Source organism: Glycine max, chromosome 7 (assembly GCF_000004515.6).
Source record: "Glycine max cultivar Williams 82 chromosome 7, Glycine_max_v4.0, whole genome shotgun sequence".
Classification (NCBI taxonomy): domain Eukaryota; kingdom Viridiplantae; phylum Streptophyta; class Magnoliopsida; order Fabales; family Fabaceae; genus Glycine; species Glycine max.
Window position 1 is genome coordinate 1951183 of NC_038243.2, and position 17671 is coordinate 1968853.

General features: G+C 32.6%; 1 protein-coding gene and 1 non-coding gene across 15 annotated transcripts; both read left to right on the forward strand.

Moving 5' to 3' along the window:
* The first annotated feature begins 807 nt into the window (after positions 1-807).
* LOC100816338 (probable cyclic nucleotide-gated ion channel 20, chloroplastic) lies at positions 808-17247 on the forward strand. Of its 14 annotated transcripts, XM_041017226.1 has the most exons (8): positions 815-1047; positions 1257-1413; positions 1733-1981; positions 2572-2730; positions 3085-3643; positions 5638-5775; positions 12025-12078; positions 12392-12864. In XM_041017226.1, exons 5-7 carry the CDS (start codon positions 3143-3145, stop codon positions 12037-12039), a joined length of 654 nt encoding a protein of 217 aa, XP_040873160.1. In that variant the 5' UTR covers positions 815-1047; positions 1257-1413; positions 1733-1981; positions 2572-2730; positions 3085-3142; the 3' UTR covers positions 12040-12078; positions 12392-12864. The 14 variants fall into 14 exon arrangements, 11 of the variants coding, with proteins under 11 accessions (XP_006583104.1, XP_006583100.1, XP_006583102.1 ...); XM_041017223.1 differs by lacking the exons at positions 12025-12078; positions 12392-12864 and adding an exon at positions 16893-17247 and having other exon boundaries at positions 813-1047; positions 2572-2735; XM_006583040.4 differs by having other exon boundaries at positions 813-1047; positions 1733-1786; positions 6679-12864.
* Positions 10239-10389, forward strand: MIR5035 (microRNA MIR5035). Its single transcript, NR_048819.1, has one exon. It is a non-coding gene; the product is annotated as a microRNA MIR5035 (primary transcript).
* Positions 17248-17671: the final 424 nt, after the last annotated feature.

The following is a 17671-nucleotide window of genomic DNA, read 5'->3' on the forward strand; positions in this document are numbered from 1 at the left end:
CATAATGCAAATTGGAGTGGGGTAGCTGTACTGCATAATACAATTGTACTACAAGAAAAATAACCTATGTCTACAACACTTCTTAGTTCCAGACCAAAATAAAAATAACCTATGCAAATTAGTGTAGGTATATCTCAAAAACACTTTTACCTACAACTAACTATTGTAGATAAAAAGTCAACCACTTGTACTAACCATTATTTGGTGTAGGCAAATTCATTAAAACTAAAAAAATACTTCTACCTACAACTATGTTGTGTAGGTAAAACTCCAAAAAAACTTATGCCTATAATTGATTATAGTGTAGGTAAAACTTAAAAGAATTAACAGAAGCACCGTGTAGGCAAAATTTTAAATTTTTTTAAAAAACTTATACCTACAACTACGTTATGTAGATAAAATTTTATAAAATATGTGCCTATAAGTGATTGATGTAGGTATAATTTCAAAAGTCTTATCCCTACAATTGTTGGTGTAAGTAAAACTCTTTAAGACATAAATTGGAGAATCCAAAGAACATTAACATTAATCAACGAAAATAACCTCAAAAGTACTTTTTTTAAAATGAAAATAACATGCATGGAAAGAAACGAATAAAGCACAAGAGTTGATTAGCAATAATAAAATAATTAATCAACGAAAATCAATTACAGTAACAAGCACCAACATTAACATTATAATAAAGCATGAGTGTTAATTAAATAATTGTACGAGTTTAATTAATAATTAATAAAATATTCTCTCACCTTCGTTTCTTCTGTATCTGTCGTCACTTTAGAGCTCTCTCTCTCATATGTCCCTTTCAGTCATAAATTAGGGAAAAGCAAGCAGACAGCTACACACAATACTCTCTCCCATTCCTCCTTCTTCTTCTCTCCTAGTCTGAGAGCGCAAAACTTTAATTACTCTCTTTCTCTCTCATCTAATCATCCATGTTCCTCTTTTCTCAGTCTTCTTCTTCTTCTTCTTCTTCTTCTTCTTCATAGTCTCTCCCTTCTTGTAATCACTGATCATGGTGGCGGCTACGTTTGATGGATTCTCCATAAGGTATATCTATTTGTCTATTATCTATTGTTTGTGGATTTGGTTTTACTAATACATAAAAGCGCGCCACAGAAGTTTAACATATATAGTCATGACAAACACGATTATCAAACCTCTGGTTCCATTCTACACCAATTTCTGTGAGTTTTGAGCGCAATGCAACTCTAAATGGCGTTGTTTGATTTAATTTCTGTGTTTTGATTGGATTTTAGAGTTTCCAGCCTCGAGGCTGATTCGGTTTGGTTGGAGATGGAAAATTCCAAATCGACGCAGTGTGTTCGAGTTGCTGTCAAAGTTTGGCCTCTGATTACGTCGGAGCTTATGCTTGGATGCACCGATTGCATCTCCATGGTTCCCGGTGAACCTCAGGTGTGTTTTCTGTTTGAATCTATGCTCTGTTCGTTTTGCAGTTCAAAACCATTCACAGAACTAATATCAATGTGTTTGAATCTATGCTCTGTTTGTTTTCTGTTTGAATCTATGCTCTGTGTGTTATTTCTTACTCTAACTATAATAGAATAGAATAAAATCACACACCTAACACGTGGATGGCTTTTATCAGCAGGAAATTCACCAACAAAATCTCACACGTAGATTTTTACTAATATATTATAATCTGTTCGTGCGTGCGCTCAAAACTGTGCATAATATATGAATATGATTGCCTTTTTACTTTCTTATAATGCAGGTTCATGCATTAGCATTGAAACCCTGTTATTTGGTGTGACCTCTCAATCTAATGGTGGGTCTCCACTCTCCACTATCCACACTCAAAAGGCAATTGGGGGAGTTTTCGTCCTCAGTATTTTTTTAGCGGCTCTTTTAGTCTTATATGGATTAGTGACTTTTTGTGAATTCAAATGTGAAGTCGGTATTGCGTTTTCTCAATTCAAACCATTACACCATAGCCGTCATAGTACCCAATCATTACTTGAAGGCAAGTGCAAATCATTTTGGATTTAGTCCATCAATAACAACACTAGAATCCAAAACTAGAATTTATTGACATTATCATGAAATCAATATTGCAGACACATATGGCTCGAAAACATTTGACATGTACTAAGTTTTATTTAGTTAGAGTAAGAAATAACGCATTGATCATGTGTCTACAAATGGGAAATCCTATTATTTCATGCCGTCAAAGTTTGGCCTCTGTTCGTCAGAGCTTACGTCGGAGCTTATGCTTGGAATGTATAATTTTTCTATGGAACGAATGCCTATGCAAACACATGTTTAGCTTGGTTTGATCTTAATTGTTAGTCTTGCAGCAATCAGCATATTACTATACATTTAATTTATTTTGGTGAAAAGCATAGTACTAAATAGTAGTTCAGTCCTTGATAAAAAAAACAATGTTAATTAATTAAGTTAATGTTCCCCCATATAATAATCTCCTATTTTAGAGCATTGGTGTAGAATGCAGATGCTGCTGTGGCTCTGACATTACACAACTGGAAAAATGTCAGTGTATAGGCTTTGTGGAATGAGGTGAGTAGTGATGGTGTTCCTTCTTTCTTGTTATAGGTGTTGGCTATGTCCAAGGCCGACATGATAGGAAGTGCAAACTAATCGTAGTTTAGTTATTCTGGATTTCGTTCGTTCCCACTCTCAATTCTCAAACCTCAAAATCGGAGGCTGAGCTGAGAATGAGATGATACTCAGTTACTTGATCAACTAAATAAGGTAAGGTAACAACTTTTCATCTATTTTATTATTATTTGAAATCTGCATTTTCATGTTCCGTTGCGATGGCGATTGGGAATTGGGATGAAAATCAATATGCAATTAAATGGTCCTTGCTATGTTACCCACTTCGATTCTCATCATGTCCTTTTAACCAAATTGGACTCTCAGCCACTTGAGAACAATGATCTTCCTCATGAGGATGCATTGAGTTCCATTTGACTTTGTCACTTGGGAACAAATATAGTCTTTGGCTTTTCATTTACTGTTTTTTTAACAAAAATTTATGCTTTCTCTTTTCAAGTTGTGAGCTAAATTGGATTGTTTTGCTTTAAAATTGATGATATCGTGCAGAAATGTATACATTGATGTTTTGCTAGTTTCATAAAAATTGGAGAATCATCTAGGAAACATGGCTCATTTTGAAAAGGATGAGGTGCCAATGCTGTCAGAAACACATGCTCAACTATCTGATGAAGTTGTGGATTCTAGTTTCCGAAGGCTTGTATCTAGGACACGAAGTGCTTCAATTTCTATTCCTATGGCCTCCTTGGAATCATATGAGAAAGAAACTAGTCTTGTGGGACATACTGGTCCACTTTGTAGTGTGAGAAAAACCCCCTTTGTGCAGATGAGTGGTCCACTGTATGCTACCAATGGAACTGGAAATCTTTCACGACAGAATATAGTTGCGACACGAACCAAAGTAGTGGAGAGCAAGACAGAAAAGTTTTCTACTTTCAATGGCACAGATGAAAATCGTTGGGATAACGACTACAATAGAAAGAATGAGCACTTAATGAGGTCTGGGCAACTTGGAATGTGTAATGATCCTTATTGTACTACTTGCCCCACTTATTTCAAGGCTTCTCAGCCAAGAACCCGGAGAACTTCAGCTATATTTGATCCCAAGGTGCTTTTCTTCCAAAAATAGACTTTTGTTTCTCCTTAAATTTAAGAGAACGTTGAATTCTATGTTTTGAACTTGACTTTAATTATGTGCTGCATAGCCAAAAAAATCATTTTACAGATGTGATTTTGCACTGTACAATCATCTTTATTCTGACCATAGTCTGGAGTTCATGTAGATGATTTTACTAATCTAATAATTTATAGACATTTGATTGAATTATGCTGTAACTTTGTGGTCTTAAGTAGCATTTAATTTTCATATTTATGCACAACTTCACTTTTATGTTCAGTTTTTTTTTTATCAGCAAACTTTTATGTTCAGTTATTATCAATCAATACAATGAATATATAGTGATGGCTTTTGGTCTATCAGAATGATATTTCTATGAGAAGTTCTCTGTTTCAATTGCTATTTACTTACATCTATATTCAAGATAAAAGATTGCGGATTTATTGTCCTAAGACCCTATTTAGCTTTAAGGTTTTAAAGTTTTCCTGCTATGTAATTTTGGTTTATCAGAAGTAGCCAATGTTGTAGAAAATTCGGAAAATCTAAAAAAAATTAAAACTATACATTGTTTAATGTGCAGTCTGTAACTTAATTCCTAAATTTTTTAAACACTAATTTGACTATGCTTTTCTACTGTGAATATGGGATTCTAAACAGGTTAGATGCTCCTACATGTTTATTATTTTTTTAAGAAAAAATACTGTTTGAAAAGAAGGAAACTGATTTCTAGGAAATAACTTATGTTCTCTAAGTTGAAGGCACCACTCTGATCATGTTTACTAGCATTTCCTACTAGGAAACTGATTTCTAGGAGAAGCTTTGGCTTGCTTGGTGCTTATCTCTTCTCTTTATAATCATAAATTTTTAAAGTACGGAGCCGGCACAATTGAATCCAGAGTCCACACCATATCCACTAGTTCCAAATATGAGTTTTATATATATATATATATATATATATATATATATATATATATATATATATATATATATATATATATATATATATATATATAACTTTTGTTGATCAGTGCCTATACATTATGTTCATTTACTAATTACTATTCTTAATCTTGAATTCTCAGTGAATAGATGATGTGTGTATAACACGTGAAAAACATATACGAGTATTTTATTACTATTTTTATTTGTCGTATAATAATAATAATATTATGTATATTATTCAATTATTATTGATATCTCAAATTGTCATCCACTGATATAACTGTGTCTTCTGAGGATATATAACTCTCATCATAGACTGACACCACATTTTTTGGATCTAACGTCATTACTTACCAATTCATTAAATTTAAATATATTGTCAACATATAAAAATTTTATTATATAATTATATATTATCATCATCTATATAAATTTTTTTTATTAGATTAAATGCTTATTAAATTAATTAAAATATTAATATTATATATAATTAATATAATATTCATATTAAAATTTAGTGTAGAATTTAATTTCAATAAAAATTTAATGTAGAATTATTAATTTGATCACTATTGTTTTAGTCAAGCTCTATTTATTCCCTATCTTTCAAATTCTTTTAAAAAGTCTGTATATTTTTCAAATATTGCGAATTTGCTTTCCATTAGTTTAGTTTATTCCATATTTGGAGATGGACCTTTTTGCCTTGCTTTAAAATTACAAAGGCTTTTTACATTGTTTAGGTACATGTACATTAAAATAGATCACTCTCTTAAAATTAAAAAAAAAAAAAAAAAAAAAACTGTATTCAAGTCTTCAAGATGAACTATTTACGTTGTTCCTTTTGTTGATATCATTGTCCACTATAGGGGCAATAGAAGTATTGTCAATAAACAATTTCAGTTTTTTTTCATTATTTATGCAACACTTACATTCTGAAGGCTACTATACAAACTTTTCTGTATCCTTATACTTGATCTTGCGACCTTTTCAATTTCCTTTTGTAAGTTTTTTTTATTTTATAAGTCTTTTTTGCTTCTTTACAGTTTAGGTTGGCTTATGTTTCTCCTGAGTCAAGGGTAGTAGGTGCTGGAGATTTAGTTGATCATCCCAAGAAAATTGCTCTTAATTATCTGAAGGGTTATTTTTTCATTGACCTATTTGTTGTATTGCCTCTACCTCAGGTAAACTTCTTACCATCTCCCTTTTTTGCTTTGTGGAAACTTTCTTTATATAATTTCCTTGGCTGAGTTTGCTCATCGTAACTTAGTATTTTGGGTATTCACTTTTATGTGCCACAAAGCACAAAGTTTATGATGTGAATTATGAGACGTACCAGTCTTACAATTGAACATGAATGCTTATCGGTATTTTCTCTCTACTCATATTGTGTGATATCTGTTCCGTTGAATTTTCAGTGGCTTTGTATCTTTGATTTACTAGAAAATAAGGAGGTCTTTGATGTTGCCATATGAAGTTGAGTTTTTTCTTGTTTCTTTCAAAATATCAGTTTTTAGTTGTGATATTCTTATTCAAAATAAATAAGGAGTTCTTGTGATGAGCTATTAAGTTTTCTATAATAGGACTATTGTAGTTGCTATTGTCAAGTGCCTTCACATAAATAGTTTTCATCTCTCACAAACTCTGCATGCAAAAACTCTTTCTCCTTGAAGCATACAAATGCCAAAGGCCCACTTATTTTGTAATCAATTTGAAATTAATTTAGAACATGAGAGAATTGGGGATCTGTCCTCTACAATTAGTCATAAAGGCTATGGTACCTTGTTACCAACCAATTACCTTGTTACAATTAGAACTCTGAAGATTTTTGTTGTCATTTTTCTATCTTTATCTTTATAAACTGCTTAGTGTTCTATATCAGCTTTTTCAAATAGAAATGAACCACAAGGATTGAACCTTTCATTGTGTCTGATGAATTAATAGTCTGTGGACGATGAACATGAACATATACTTGAGATCAAGCAGGCAGCAGGGGAAGGAAAGGGTTTTCGATTTGTGAAAAAGACTAATGATTTATTGTGTACTCTTCAAATTCCATGTCATGACATGTGATGAAATATTTGCAGATAATGATATCATTTGTCCTACGAAAGTACTTGGGAATATCAGGAGCAAATTTTGCTAAAAATCTTCTGCGTGCAGCAATCCTTTTGCAGTATTTTCCCAGATTATTCAGGTTTCTGCCTCTGCTAATTGGCCAGTCTCCTACAGGATTCATATTTGAGTCAGCCTGGGCAAATTTCATTATAAATCTTCTTTTTTTTACCCTACAACCAATGTCCCTTCCACTGGCTGTCGCCTTGGCTAAAGTACAGGAATACAAACTTTTGGATCATTGTCACGGTGCTTGATTTTATCCCACTCCCTCAACCTCCCATGCGTCGTCATCCTTCAACACAACTTCTACTTCCCGTTTGCCCCTTAAGCACTTCTCACCTGAGGAACCACTGTCGTGCTACCGTTGTGATGACAAGTGGGTCCAGGGCCATCGTTGTAAACCATGCCTGCATCTATTTATCGCAGACGATGGTAAAGAGGTCCAGCCTTTGTCCCCACTGTAGGTGTCTGAACCTCTGACCGAATCATCCCTCTCGAATTCCTCCGCTTACATCACACCTCAACTTAGCCTCAATGCACTAGTCGGGATGCTCTAATCAGAAACCTTCCATGTTTATGGCCACATTCATCGCCATAGTGTCATGATCTTTGTGGATGGTGGGAGCATCCACAACTTCATCCAATCCAGTGTGATGAAGTATTTGAACCTCCCTTCCTCCCCGAAGCTGTAGCTACAGGTTATGGTGGGAAACATAACTAACATGGAGTGCACACCACCTCCTATTCTCAGGTTCCCATCGATATCCAAGGCCATCATTTCACCCTTGATCAATTTGCCCTTCCCCTCAACGGCGATTTGGTACTAGGGGTCCAGTGGCTTAAAGAGTTGGGCCCCGTTACCATGGACTATAATATTATCACCATGTCTTTTTCACATTTGGGCCACCCCGTTACCCTCCAAGTTGACGTCCCATTACAAGCCAACTTTAGCTTCAACACAACAATTTAAATGCCTTCTTCGTATGTAAAGTGTCTAGCCTTGTTCCAGTTGTCCCTCACACGCGACCTGGCCCAACCCTTCATTTTTTCAATGCCCAATTTTGACTTCTTTGAGCAACAGTTAGGTTTCTAGGTCGACCGCTGGCTTATCTTTTTGCAAGAAAGGATATGGATTCCTTCGGACAATCCATTCATTTCACTTCTTCATGTACATAAAAACTTCATAAATAATATATATATATGTATGTATGTATGTATTTTTTACAATTAGATTAAAATATTTTATAGACACCTAGGTGCTAATTGACACTTACTCTTTATTTGATGTCACATAAATAGTGAAAAAAATAAGGTATAAAGAGAATAAATGCATGAGAATTAGAAAATTGAGTCTATCTAGAGAAATTAAAATGTGACATTCACACATTTTCTCTCCAAGATAGTGTAAAAATGAATGGTACTACGTGTTTATTCGTAAACACTCAAATGAAAATCAATTTAGAAAACTTAAAAATTGATTTTCATGTCCTACAATTGATTGTCATGTTTTTTTTTTGGTGAATAATTGATTATACATTTTGATAATCGATTTTTACATTTTGAAAAAAAATATTTTAATTGAATAAATCATTTTATTTATTTATTCATCTCTCTTAAACTAAACACATTCATTTTCATTCTATTTTTCTTATTTTTATTTAATTCTATTTCTTCTTTGTTTTTGTCCACCTTATTTTTCACATACTTTCATTTTTTTTCTACCCAATACAATGTAAGAGAAAAAAAAAACATGAATAGTTAGTGATAAAATGTAATAAAAAGAGGAAAAAATAGATATTAATTGAATATATTATTATGATATTCGAATGTATCATATTAATCTTAAATCCTCCTCTGTGCATTGAATTAATCAGTTAAACAATATCCCACCCAAACACAAGTACAATTAATTTAATTCACTTGATGGTTCATTATTTTTAACCCCTATATGCATTTCCCATATGATGTAGTCACAATGCTTATCCTTTTCTTGTCATTATCCTTTTTTGTCAAGCATTTGATTCCAAGCCAACGTGAGCTCAAGCAAAAGAGTTAAACAATCTCAAAAGTTATTAGTTATCCATCAAATGCAAATGAATTATATGCTAGTTAGGTATCACATCACATCACGCGTTTTCGCAATACAAGTCAACCATATGGCCTCAATTGCTTGTATACAACATTTTGTGTTGACTGCTGTTACAATCAACAATAAAATGAAGTTAGTTCCAACCTCCACAAAAGGAAAAATTTATAAGAGTTTTAAGGGGGACTTCACATTTCTCATACCATTTCAAGATTATTGCCAATTTTCTTTGGTACTTAAAATAAGATAAAAAAATTAATCATTCCTTGGTTTATATCAATGCTGTATGTGAAGATGTGTCACAATTGTATTATGTGGTAGAGCTGCCCCACTCCAATTTGGATTATGATGGTTACATTATATGCATACATATGTTTTTTTATATCAAATAGGACAAACATTTATTAGGAAGAATTGTACCTTAGTACTAAGGCCAGTTCTCTTGTTGTCAAAAGAAATTCATTTCTGGATGAGCTACAATTAACAACATAAAATGACTACAATTAAAAACACAACACTCATAAATCATGCAGATTTTATCTTGTATAAACTGCCTCAATTACATTAGTGTCTCCTCAAACTAATCTTTTGAATATAATAAAACTGCCCAATTTCATTGTTATTTAACATATATGTTTTTCTTTAGACTTCGAAGGATTTAATGAAACACAACCCAAAGAGGAAAAAAGCACCAAAATAGAAAATTGTACGTATTAGTAAAAAAATAGAGTTAGCTAGGAGAATGAATATTTATCCATAACGGTGGATACAACAACACAAGACACCAAACTAAAGGAACAATAGATGACAGCGGATGATGCTAGAAACTAGCAAAGCACAACCCATGCCACTTCCATACATTTTTTCCAAATCAAGAAAGCTATTCCATAATAGCACCAGTCACCAACTTGCAACCTTTCTTTCTCTCTTTTTGGGTTACGTTATCTTCATCCAATAATGCTCACGTTGACACTACTACACTGCACTGTAACTAGCATCATCAGTGTAAATATTCACGTAGTAGTATATAAAAATTTACTTAATTATTTAAATAACTTTTTCTTATCTTTTTCATGATAATATTTTAAGCACCACTATATAGGATACCTTAATTACACTGCAACCAGCATCATCAGTGTACAGATGTTAAAATAAACTAATCACATGATGCATATAAACCAAACAAACCCCATTTTATAGGATACCTTAATTTCCTATATTTTAACCTCTTAATTTCAAATAAAAAAATAAAAATAGAAACCACACCACATGTAATCTGAACAAAAACAATTCAAAACTCATAAAAATCAATAATTAGACAATTTAAAATTCAAAGTTAAGATAATTCATTAAACTAAGCTAACAACAGCATTAACAACTAAAATAACTCAATAACCAAACAAAAATTCCCACAATTAATACTGAAAATCATTTAATTAATGAATCAGCTTAGGCTTGTCTACTGAAAATCATATAAACATATGTACCTACCTATCCTATGAGCTTCTAAACATTTTTTCCCTTATGCCAAAGAAAACATCTTTGGCATGAGGGAAAAAATGTTTAGAAGCTCATAGAATAGATAGGTACATATGTTTATATGAAAGTTTAAAGGCTGAGTGAGTGAGTCATGGTAAGTGTACACGCTACACACATAATAGTGTCCACTAGTATATCCTATTATAGGGCAGAGAGTGTCCACTAGTATATCCTATTATAGGGCAGAGAGAGCAGAACCTTAAAAGCACCCAAGAGTTAAATGGGTCAATCATTCACTGGAATGGAGCTTTGCGAAATGTAGTACAATTTTTATATATTGGGATCAGGAATCGGGAATTGCCTGGAATTCCCACCAATTAAATGAATCAGCTTAGGCTTGTCTACTGAAGATCAATGTATAAAACTTATTAGTATTGAGACATTAATTAAATGATTTTCAGTATTAATTGTGGGGATTTTTGTTCGGTTATTGAGTTATTTTAGTTGTTAATGCTGCTGTTAGCTTATTTAGCTCTAGTTCTAAATGAAAAAACAATGATTTAGATCTGTGGTGTCATGCTTAATGCGTTAATCCTTGGTTTCTTTCTATACTTATTCTTTTTATATGATTTAGTTATACTTGTTAAGACTTCATTCAGGTAAAACTTGTTTGATCCCGAGTTTAATAAACTTTTATTCGTTCCTGTTCTTGTTATTTTAGTCTTATTATTACTTAATGATGAATTAAATGACTTTATTTATTTAAGTTTTATTATTTAAGCTGCGTTAATTTAGTTTAATGAATTATCTTAACTTTGAATTTTAAATTGTCTAATTATTGATTTTTATGAGTTTTGAATTGTTTTTGTTCAGATTACATGTGGTTTCTTTTTTTATTTTTTTATTTAAAATTAAGAGGTTAAAATATAGGAAATTAAGGTATCCTATAAAGTGGGGTTTGCTTGGTTTATATGCATCATGTGATTAGTTTATTTTGTGCTTAAAATATTACTGTGAAGAAGATAAGAAAAAGTTATTCAAATAATTAAGTAAACTTTTATATACTACTACGTTAATATCTGTACACTGATGATGCTGGATGCAGTGTAATTAAGGTATCCTATAAAGTGGTGCTTAAAATGTTACCATGAAGAAGATAAGAAAAAGTTATTTAAATAATTAAGTAAATTTTTATATACTACTAAGTGAATATGTACACTGATGATGCTGGTTGCAGTGTAGTGTAGTAGTGCCGCCAACGTGAGCGTTATTGGGTGAAGATAACATAACGCAAAAAGAGAGAAAGAAAGGTTGCAAGTTGGTGACGGGTGCTAGTGTGATTTGGACAAAATGTATGGAAGTGGCATGGGTTGTGCTTTGCTAGTTTCTAGCCTCATTTCTTGTTCCTTTTGTTTGGTGTCTTGTGTTGTTGTATTCACCATTATGGAATAAATATCCATACCCCTAGCTAACTCTATTTTTACTAATACGTACAATTTTCTATTTTGGTGCTTTTTTTCCCTTTGATTTGTGTTTCATTAAATCCTTCGAAGTCTAAAGAAAAACATATATGTTAAATAACAATGAAATTGGGCAGTTATTATATTCAAAATATTAGTTTGAGGAGGCACTAATGTAATTGAGGCAGTTTATACAAGATAAAATCTGCATGATTTATGAGTGCTGTGTTTTCAATTGTAGTCATTTTATTACTTGTAGCTCCTTAACTCGTTTATGTTGTTAATTGTAGCTCCTCAAGAAATGAATTTCTTTTGACAACAAGACAATTGGCCTTGGTACTAAGGTACAATTCTTCCTAATAAATGTTTGTCATATTTAATATAAAGAAAGCATATGTATGTATATAATGTAACCATCATAATGCAAATTGGAGTGGGGCAGTTGTACCACATAATACAATTGTGCCACATCTTCACATGAAGCATTGATATAAACCAAGGAATGATTAATTTTTTATCTTATTTTAAGTACCAAAGAAAATGGGCAATAATCTTGAAATGGTATGAGAAATGTGAAGTCCCCCTTAAAACTCTTATAAATTTTTCCTTCTGTGAAGGTTGGAACTAACTTCATTTTATTGTTGATTGTAACAGCAGCCAACACAAAATGTTGTATACAAGCAATTGAGGCCATATGGTTGGCTTGTATTGCGGAAACACTTGATGTGATACCTAACTAGCAAATAATTCCTTTGCATTTGATGGATAACTAATAACTTTTGAGATTGTTTAACTCTTTTGCTTGAGCTCACGTTGGCTTGGAATCAAATGCTTAACAAAAAAGTATAATGACAAGAAAAGGATATGCATTGTGACTACATCATATGGGAAATGCATATAGGGGTTAAAGATAATGAACCATCAAGTGAATTAAATTAATTGTACTTGTGTGCTTGGGTGGGATATTGTTGAGAGGCTCTTAATTAATTGAAGATGCGGCTTGGCTTTCCTACCTTGTTTTTTTTGTTCAACTGTCATGTTGCACATAGTGGCTGAGAATGTGACATGTGGTCTATATGTAGATGTTTAACTGATTAATTCAGTGTAAGGAGGAGGATTTATTAATATAATACATTCGAATATCATAATAATATATTCAATTAATATCTATTTTTTCCTCTTTTTATTACATTTTATCACTAACTATTCATGTTTTTTTTTCTCTTACATTGTATTGGGTAGATAAGAAAATAAAAGTATGTGAAAAATAAGGTGGACAAAAACAAAGAAAAAATAGAATTAAATAAAAATAAGAAAAATAGAATGAGAATGAATGTGTTTAGTTTAAGAGAAATAAATAAAATGGTTTATTCAATTAAAATATTTTTTTTCAAAATGTAAAAATCGATTATCAAAATGTATAATCAATTATTCACAAAAAAAAACATGACAATCAATTGTAGGACATGAAAATCAATTTTTAAGTTTTCTAAATTGATTTTCATTTGAGTGTTTACGGACAAACACGTAGTACCATTCATTTTTACACTATTTTGGAGAGAAAATGTGTGAATGTCACATTTTAATGTCTCTAAATATACTCAATTTTCTAATTCTCATGCATTTATTCTTTTTATACCTTATTTTTTTCACTATTTATGTGACATCAAATAAAGAGTAAGTGTCAATGAGCACCTAGGTGTCTATAAAATATTTTAATCTAATTGTAAAAAATAATTACATATATATATATATATATATATATATATATATATATATTATTTATGAAGTTTTTATGTACATGTAAGGGCCAGAAGAAGTGAAATGAATGGATTGTCCGAAGGAATCCATATCCTTTCCTGCAAAAAGATAAGCCAGCGATCGACCTAGAAACCTAACTGTTGCTTAGGATTTTGGCGGATATTCTACAGCATGTCCAAATAAATAGTTGAAGAATGCAATGATTTGCGTAATTGCTCAAAGAAGTCAAAATTGGGCATTGAAAGAATGAAGGGTTGGGCCAGGTCGCGTGTGAGGGACAACTAGAACAAGGCTGAGTGGCTTGTAATGGGACGTCAACTTGGAGGATAACGGGGTGGCCCAAATGTGAAGAAGACATGGTGATAGTATTATAGTCCATGGTAATGGGCCCAACTCTTTAAGCCACTGGACCCCTAGTACCAAATCTGCGCCGTTGAGGGGAAGGGCAAATAGACCAAGGGTGAAATGATGGCCTTGGATATCGATGGGAACCTGAGAATAGGAGGTGGTGTTACACTCCATGTTAGTTATGTTTCCCACCATAACTTGTAGCCACAGCTTCGGGGAGGAAGGGAGGTTCAAATACTTCATCACACTGGATTGGATGAAGTTGTGGATGCTCCCACCATCCACAAAGATCATGACACTATGGCGATGAATGTGGCCATAAACATGGAAGGTTTTTGGTTAGAGTATCTCGACTAGTGCGTTGAGGTGTGATGTAAGCGGGGGAATTCGAGAGGGATGATTCCGTCAGAGGTTCAGACACCTACAGTGGGGACAGAGGCTGGACCTCTTTATCATCGTCTGCGATAAATAGATGCAGGCATGGTTTACAACGATGGCCCTGGACCCACTTGTCATCACAATGGTAGCACGACGGTGGTTCCTCAGGTGAGAAGTGCTTAAGGGGCAAACGGGAAGTAGAAGTTGTGTTGAAGGATGACGCATGGGAGGTTGAGGGAGTGGGATAAAATCATGCACCGTGACGATGATCCAAAAGTTTGTATTCCTGTACTTTAGCCAAGGCGACAGCCAGCGGAAGGGACATTGGTTGTAGGGCCTGGACTATGCTGCGCAACTCAAGGTTTAGGCTGAAAATGAAACAGTTGAGGAGAAATGGTGGTGCAAGGCTTACGATTCTATTGGCAAACCGCTTAAACTCCGTGAGATAATCATTCACGAATCCACGTTGTTGGAGTTTGAAAAGAGCGTCGTGAGGATCGTCTTAAAAGGATGGGGTGAAACACGACTCCAAGGCATGAAGCATTGCCGACCATGTGGTGAGGAAGCCATTCCAGGACATCCATCGGTACCAGCAGAGGGCTGGACCTTCCATGTTGAATGAGCCGACAATGAGGTGCTCCACATTAGGTATGCCTTGATAGTTGGAAAACTGTGTAATCTTGAAAATCCAACCTAGAGGATCCTGACCATCAAACCAGGGAACCTCAAGTTTCATATGAGTGCAAGGATGAGGGAAGATGGTGGGGATTTGGGCGAAGTGTTGGTGGCTGGAATTACAGCAAATCGTTCCAATATGGAATCAATTTTGCTATTAAGGGTTGTTTGGGCCTCTGAGAGGGAAGCATGGTTCTGAGTGAGGGTATGGTGGTCCTACGTGAGGTGATTTATGGCTTATTCGAGGCGGTTCGTGGTGGTTTGGCAGGTGTGATGGTCTAGCATGGTGAAAACAAAGGGAGCAGAAAAGGGTAGGTGAGACCAAATTATTATAACTCTAATATGCTAAAAGGACTAGAATTACCTGATAAGCTTCTCTTTCCTGTTTTATTCATTGATGTGGTATTTACAATGAATTACGAAAGATAATTGTAATATTAGATTCTTTGCAATATATTTCTAGGTGGTTGTAATAAAATTATGGTCAAGGTAGTTGGAAATCTTCTTCACTAAAGTAGTGGGAAATCTTCTTCAATGAAATTTACACTTCTATCCTCATCACTTTTACACATAGTCGTTGAAGTGAGCTGATCTGTTGGTGGACTTTGTGGGCCTTCCTGCTCAAGGCTCAAGTGGTGTTGTTGCTATCATTAAAGGTAATTTTTTTAACACTCGCCTTATTTAACCCACCTTATTGTCTTTGAAACCCACACGAGAGACAAAGTGAATATAGCACCTCAATTGAGTTCTACCTTACGTAAAAAAAAATGAGGTTCTACCATACAAAAACCAAGGTTAAAAATATCTCGAAAACAATGTTTCTGACAATGTATTAGTAAGGCAAAAAGTCCATACCATTTTCATGAATACAGCATGTGATATGGTTTCTATTCATTTTATGCTTTTTAGAACTTAGGTGACCCTTCAAGCAAAAGGAATTGTGAATAAAAAATCAGATTAAATTAAATTTTAAATCTAATTTTAAAAAAATCAAATTGAACTTATATTACTACATCTATTTTTTTTTGGTGAAATATTTGTATATGTGTATAGCATATGATTTTATTTATGAAAATATTTTTCACTCATATTTATATAATTATATATTATATATTATAAAATTACAATACTCAATTATTGTTTTCATGATTTTATTGTCAAAATTGTATCTTATTATTTTTAGTATACATTTTATTATTTTAATGCAGTTATAATTTGTTAGTTTTAAATTATTTAAAGTTATTATTGTGTCTCTCATTTTTTTTTATTAAATTAAGTCTTGTAATTCTTGATATCTATTTGGAGTAAAAAAAATCTATAAGAAAAGGTTGGTCTTTTAAATACATTTCAATACTTCAAAGGATTAGTTATTAATTTTTGGAAAAAAAATATCCTGAGTTTTTTAAAATACAAACAATAATGCTATTAGATACTACAAGCTTAGCTTGAGTAAATATTGAGATCCTCTCCGACCTTCTTCAACATCTCCATCTTTCTCTTCCTTTTCTATGTTTTCTTTTATCTTTCAACTTATCTCTCTCTTTTCTATTCTATGTCTTCTCCTCTCTTGGTTTTTCTTGCTGGAGAGGCAAGATGGCAGGAGATAATCCACACACCTCGAGAAATAGGTGAAACCATGGAAATGTTGTAACTGTTGTTACAACTTAAGGAGAGATATCTAATCTAATTACATTGAAGTCTTTTTTTTTTTTATCCTTGGAGAGGAAAACGAAATTGAGGTGTCAATTGTGGAGAGGAAATGATGTATGTCAATTTATTACTTGAGTGCATCATCAGTTCATAACTAGGCATTTCCCATGAAACGTGGAGATAAAATCATGTTTTTTTTTCTCAAACAATAAATATTAATTATTAGTATCATTAACAAAATAGATTAAATTGTGATTTTTATTATTATTTTTTTAATCATTAATCCATTGTATATTTTTGTCCACCTTATATCTTTGAGACAAAATTATGGTTGATTTTGCATTAGGTGGAATATGAGATTGACGTAGGAAGGGGAGTTGAGTTGTTGTTGATTTGGTAATTTTGAATAATCAAATGGAGAAGGTGACGTTGAAAGAGTCAAAACATGTGGATTTCGAAGGTTAGGTGCTGTTAGAATATGGTCGGGAGGTGATAAGTGAAAAATTGAATTTGTACATAGATTTATAGAAGGTTGATTTGGTTAGGTGCACGACATTTAGATAGGAGGTGAAAAGTGAAAGGTAATAAGACTAACCTTTTTTTTATTATTTATAGATTTATGAGACTAGCAATACATACGGATTAAATTGTACTGTAATACTTAAATTTCATAATTCTAATGCTATATCTTAGTAATATCATTTTTTTAACTTTATTGCTTTGAGTTTTCTAAAATATAGAGTTTTTTCATGTTTGTTTTTATCAAATCAAAGATAGATAATGTGAGAATTTACAATAATTTATATATCATGCTTAAATAATTGAGTTAAAATCTTTAGTATTTTTCATGTTTTTTTCCTTCAAATTAGTCGACTTTCATATCTGATGTTTGAGTGTTTTAAGCAAGAACTTTCGTAAGCAAATATAAATGTCTGATTTAAAGGAGATAAGGAAGCAATGTTCATTTTTATAAAAGAGGAAAAATTATAAATATAAAATTTATTTCAAGAAAGAAGATTAAACTTAACTCGTATATAATTTTCTCTTCTTTTTTCTACACTCTATTCTCTTTTTCTTAGAATATATCTCAACCTTCATCATTTGTTATCAACGAGACTACAAACA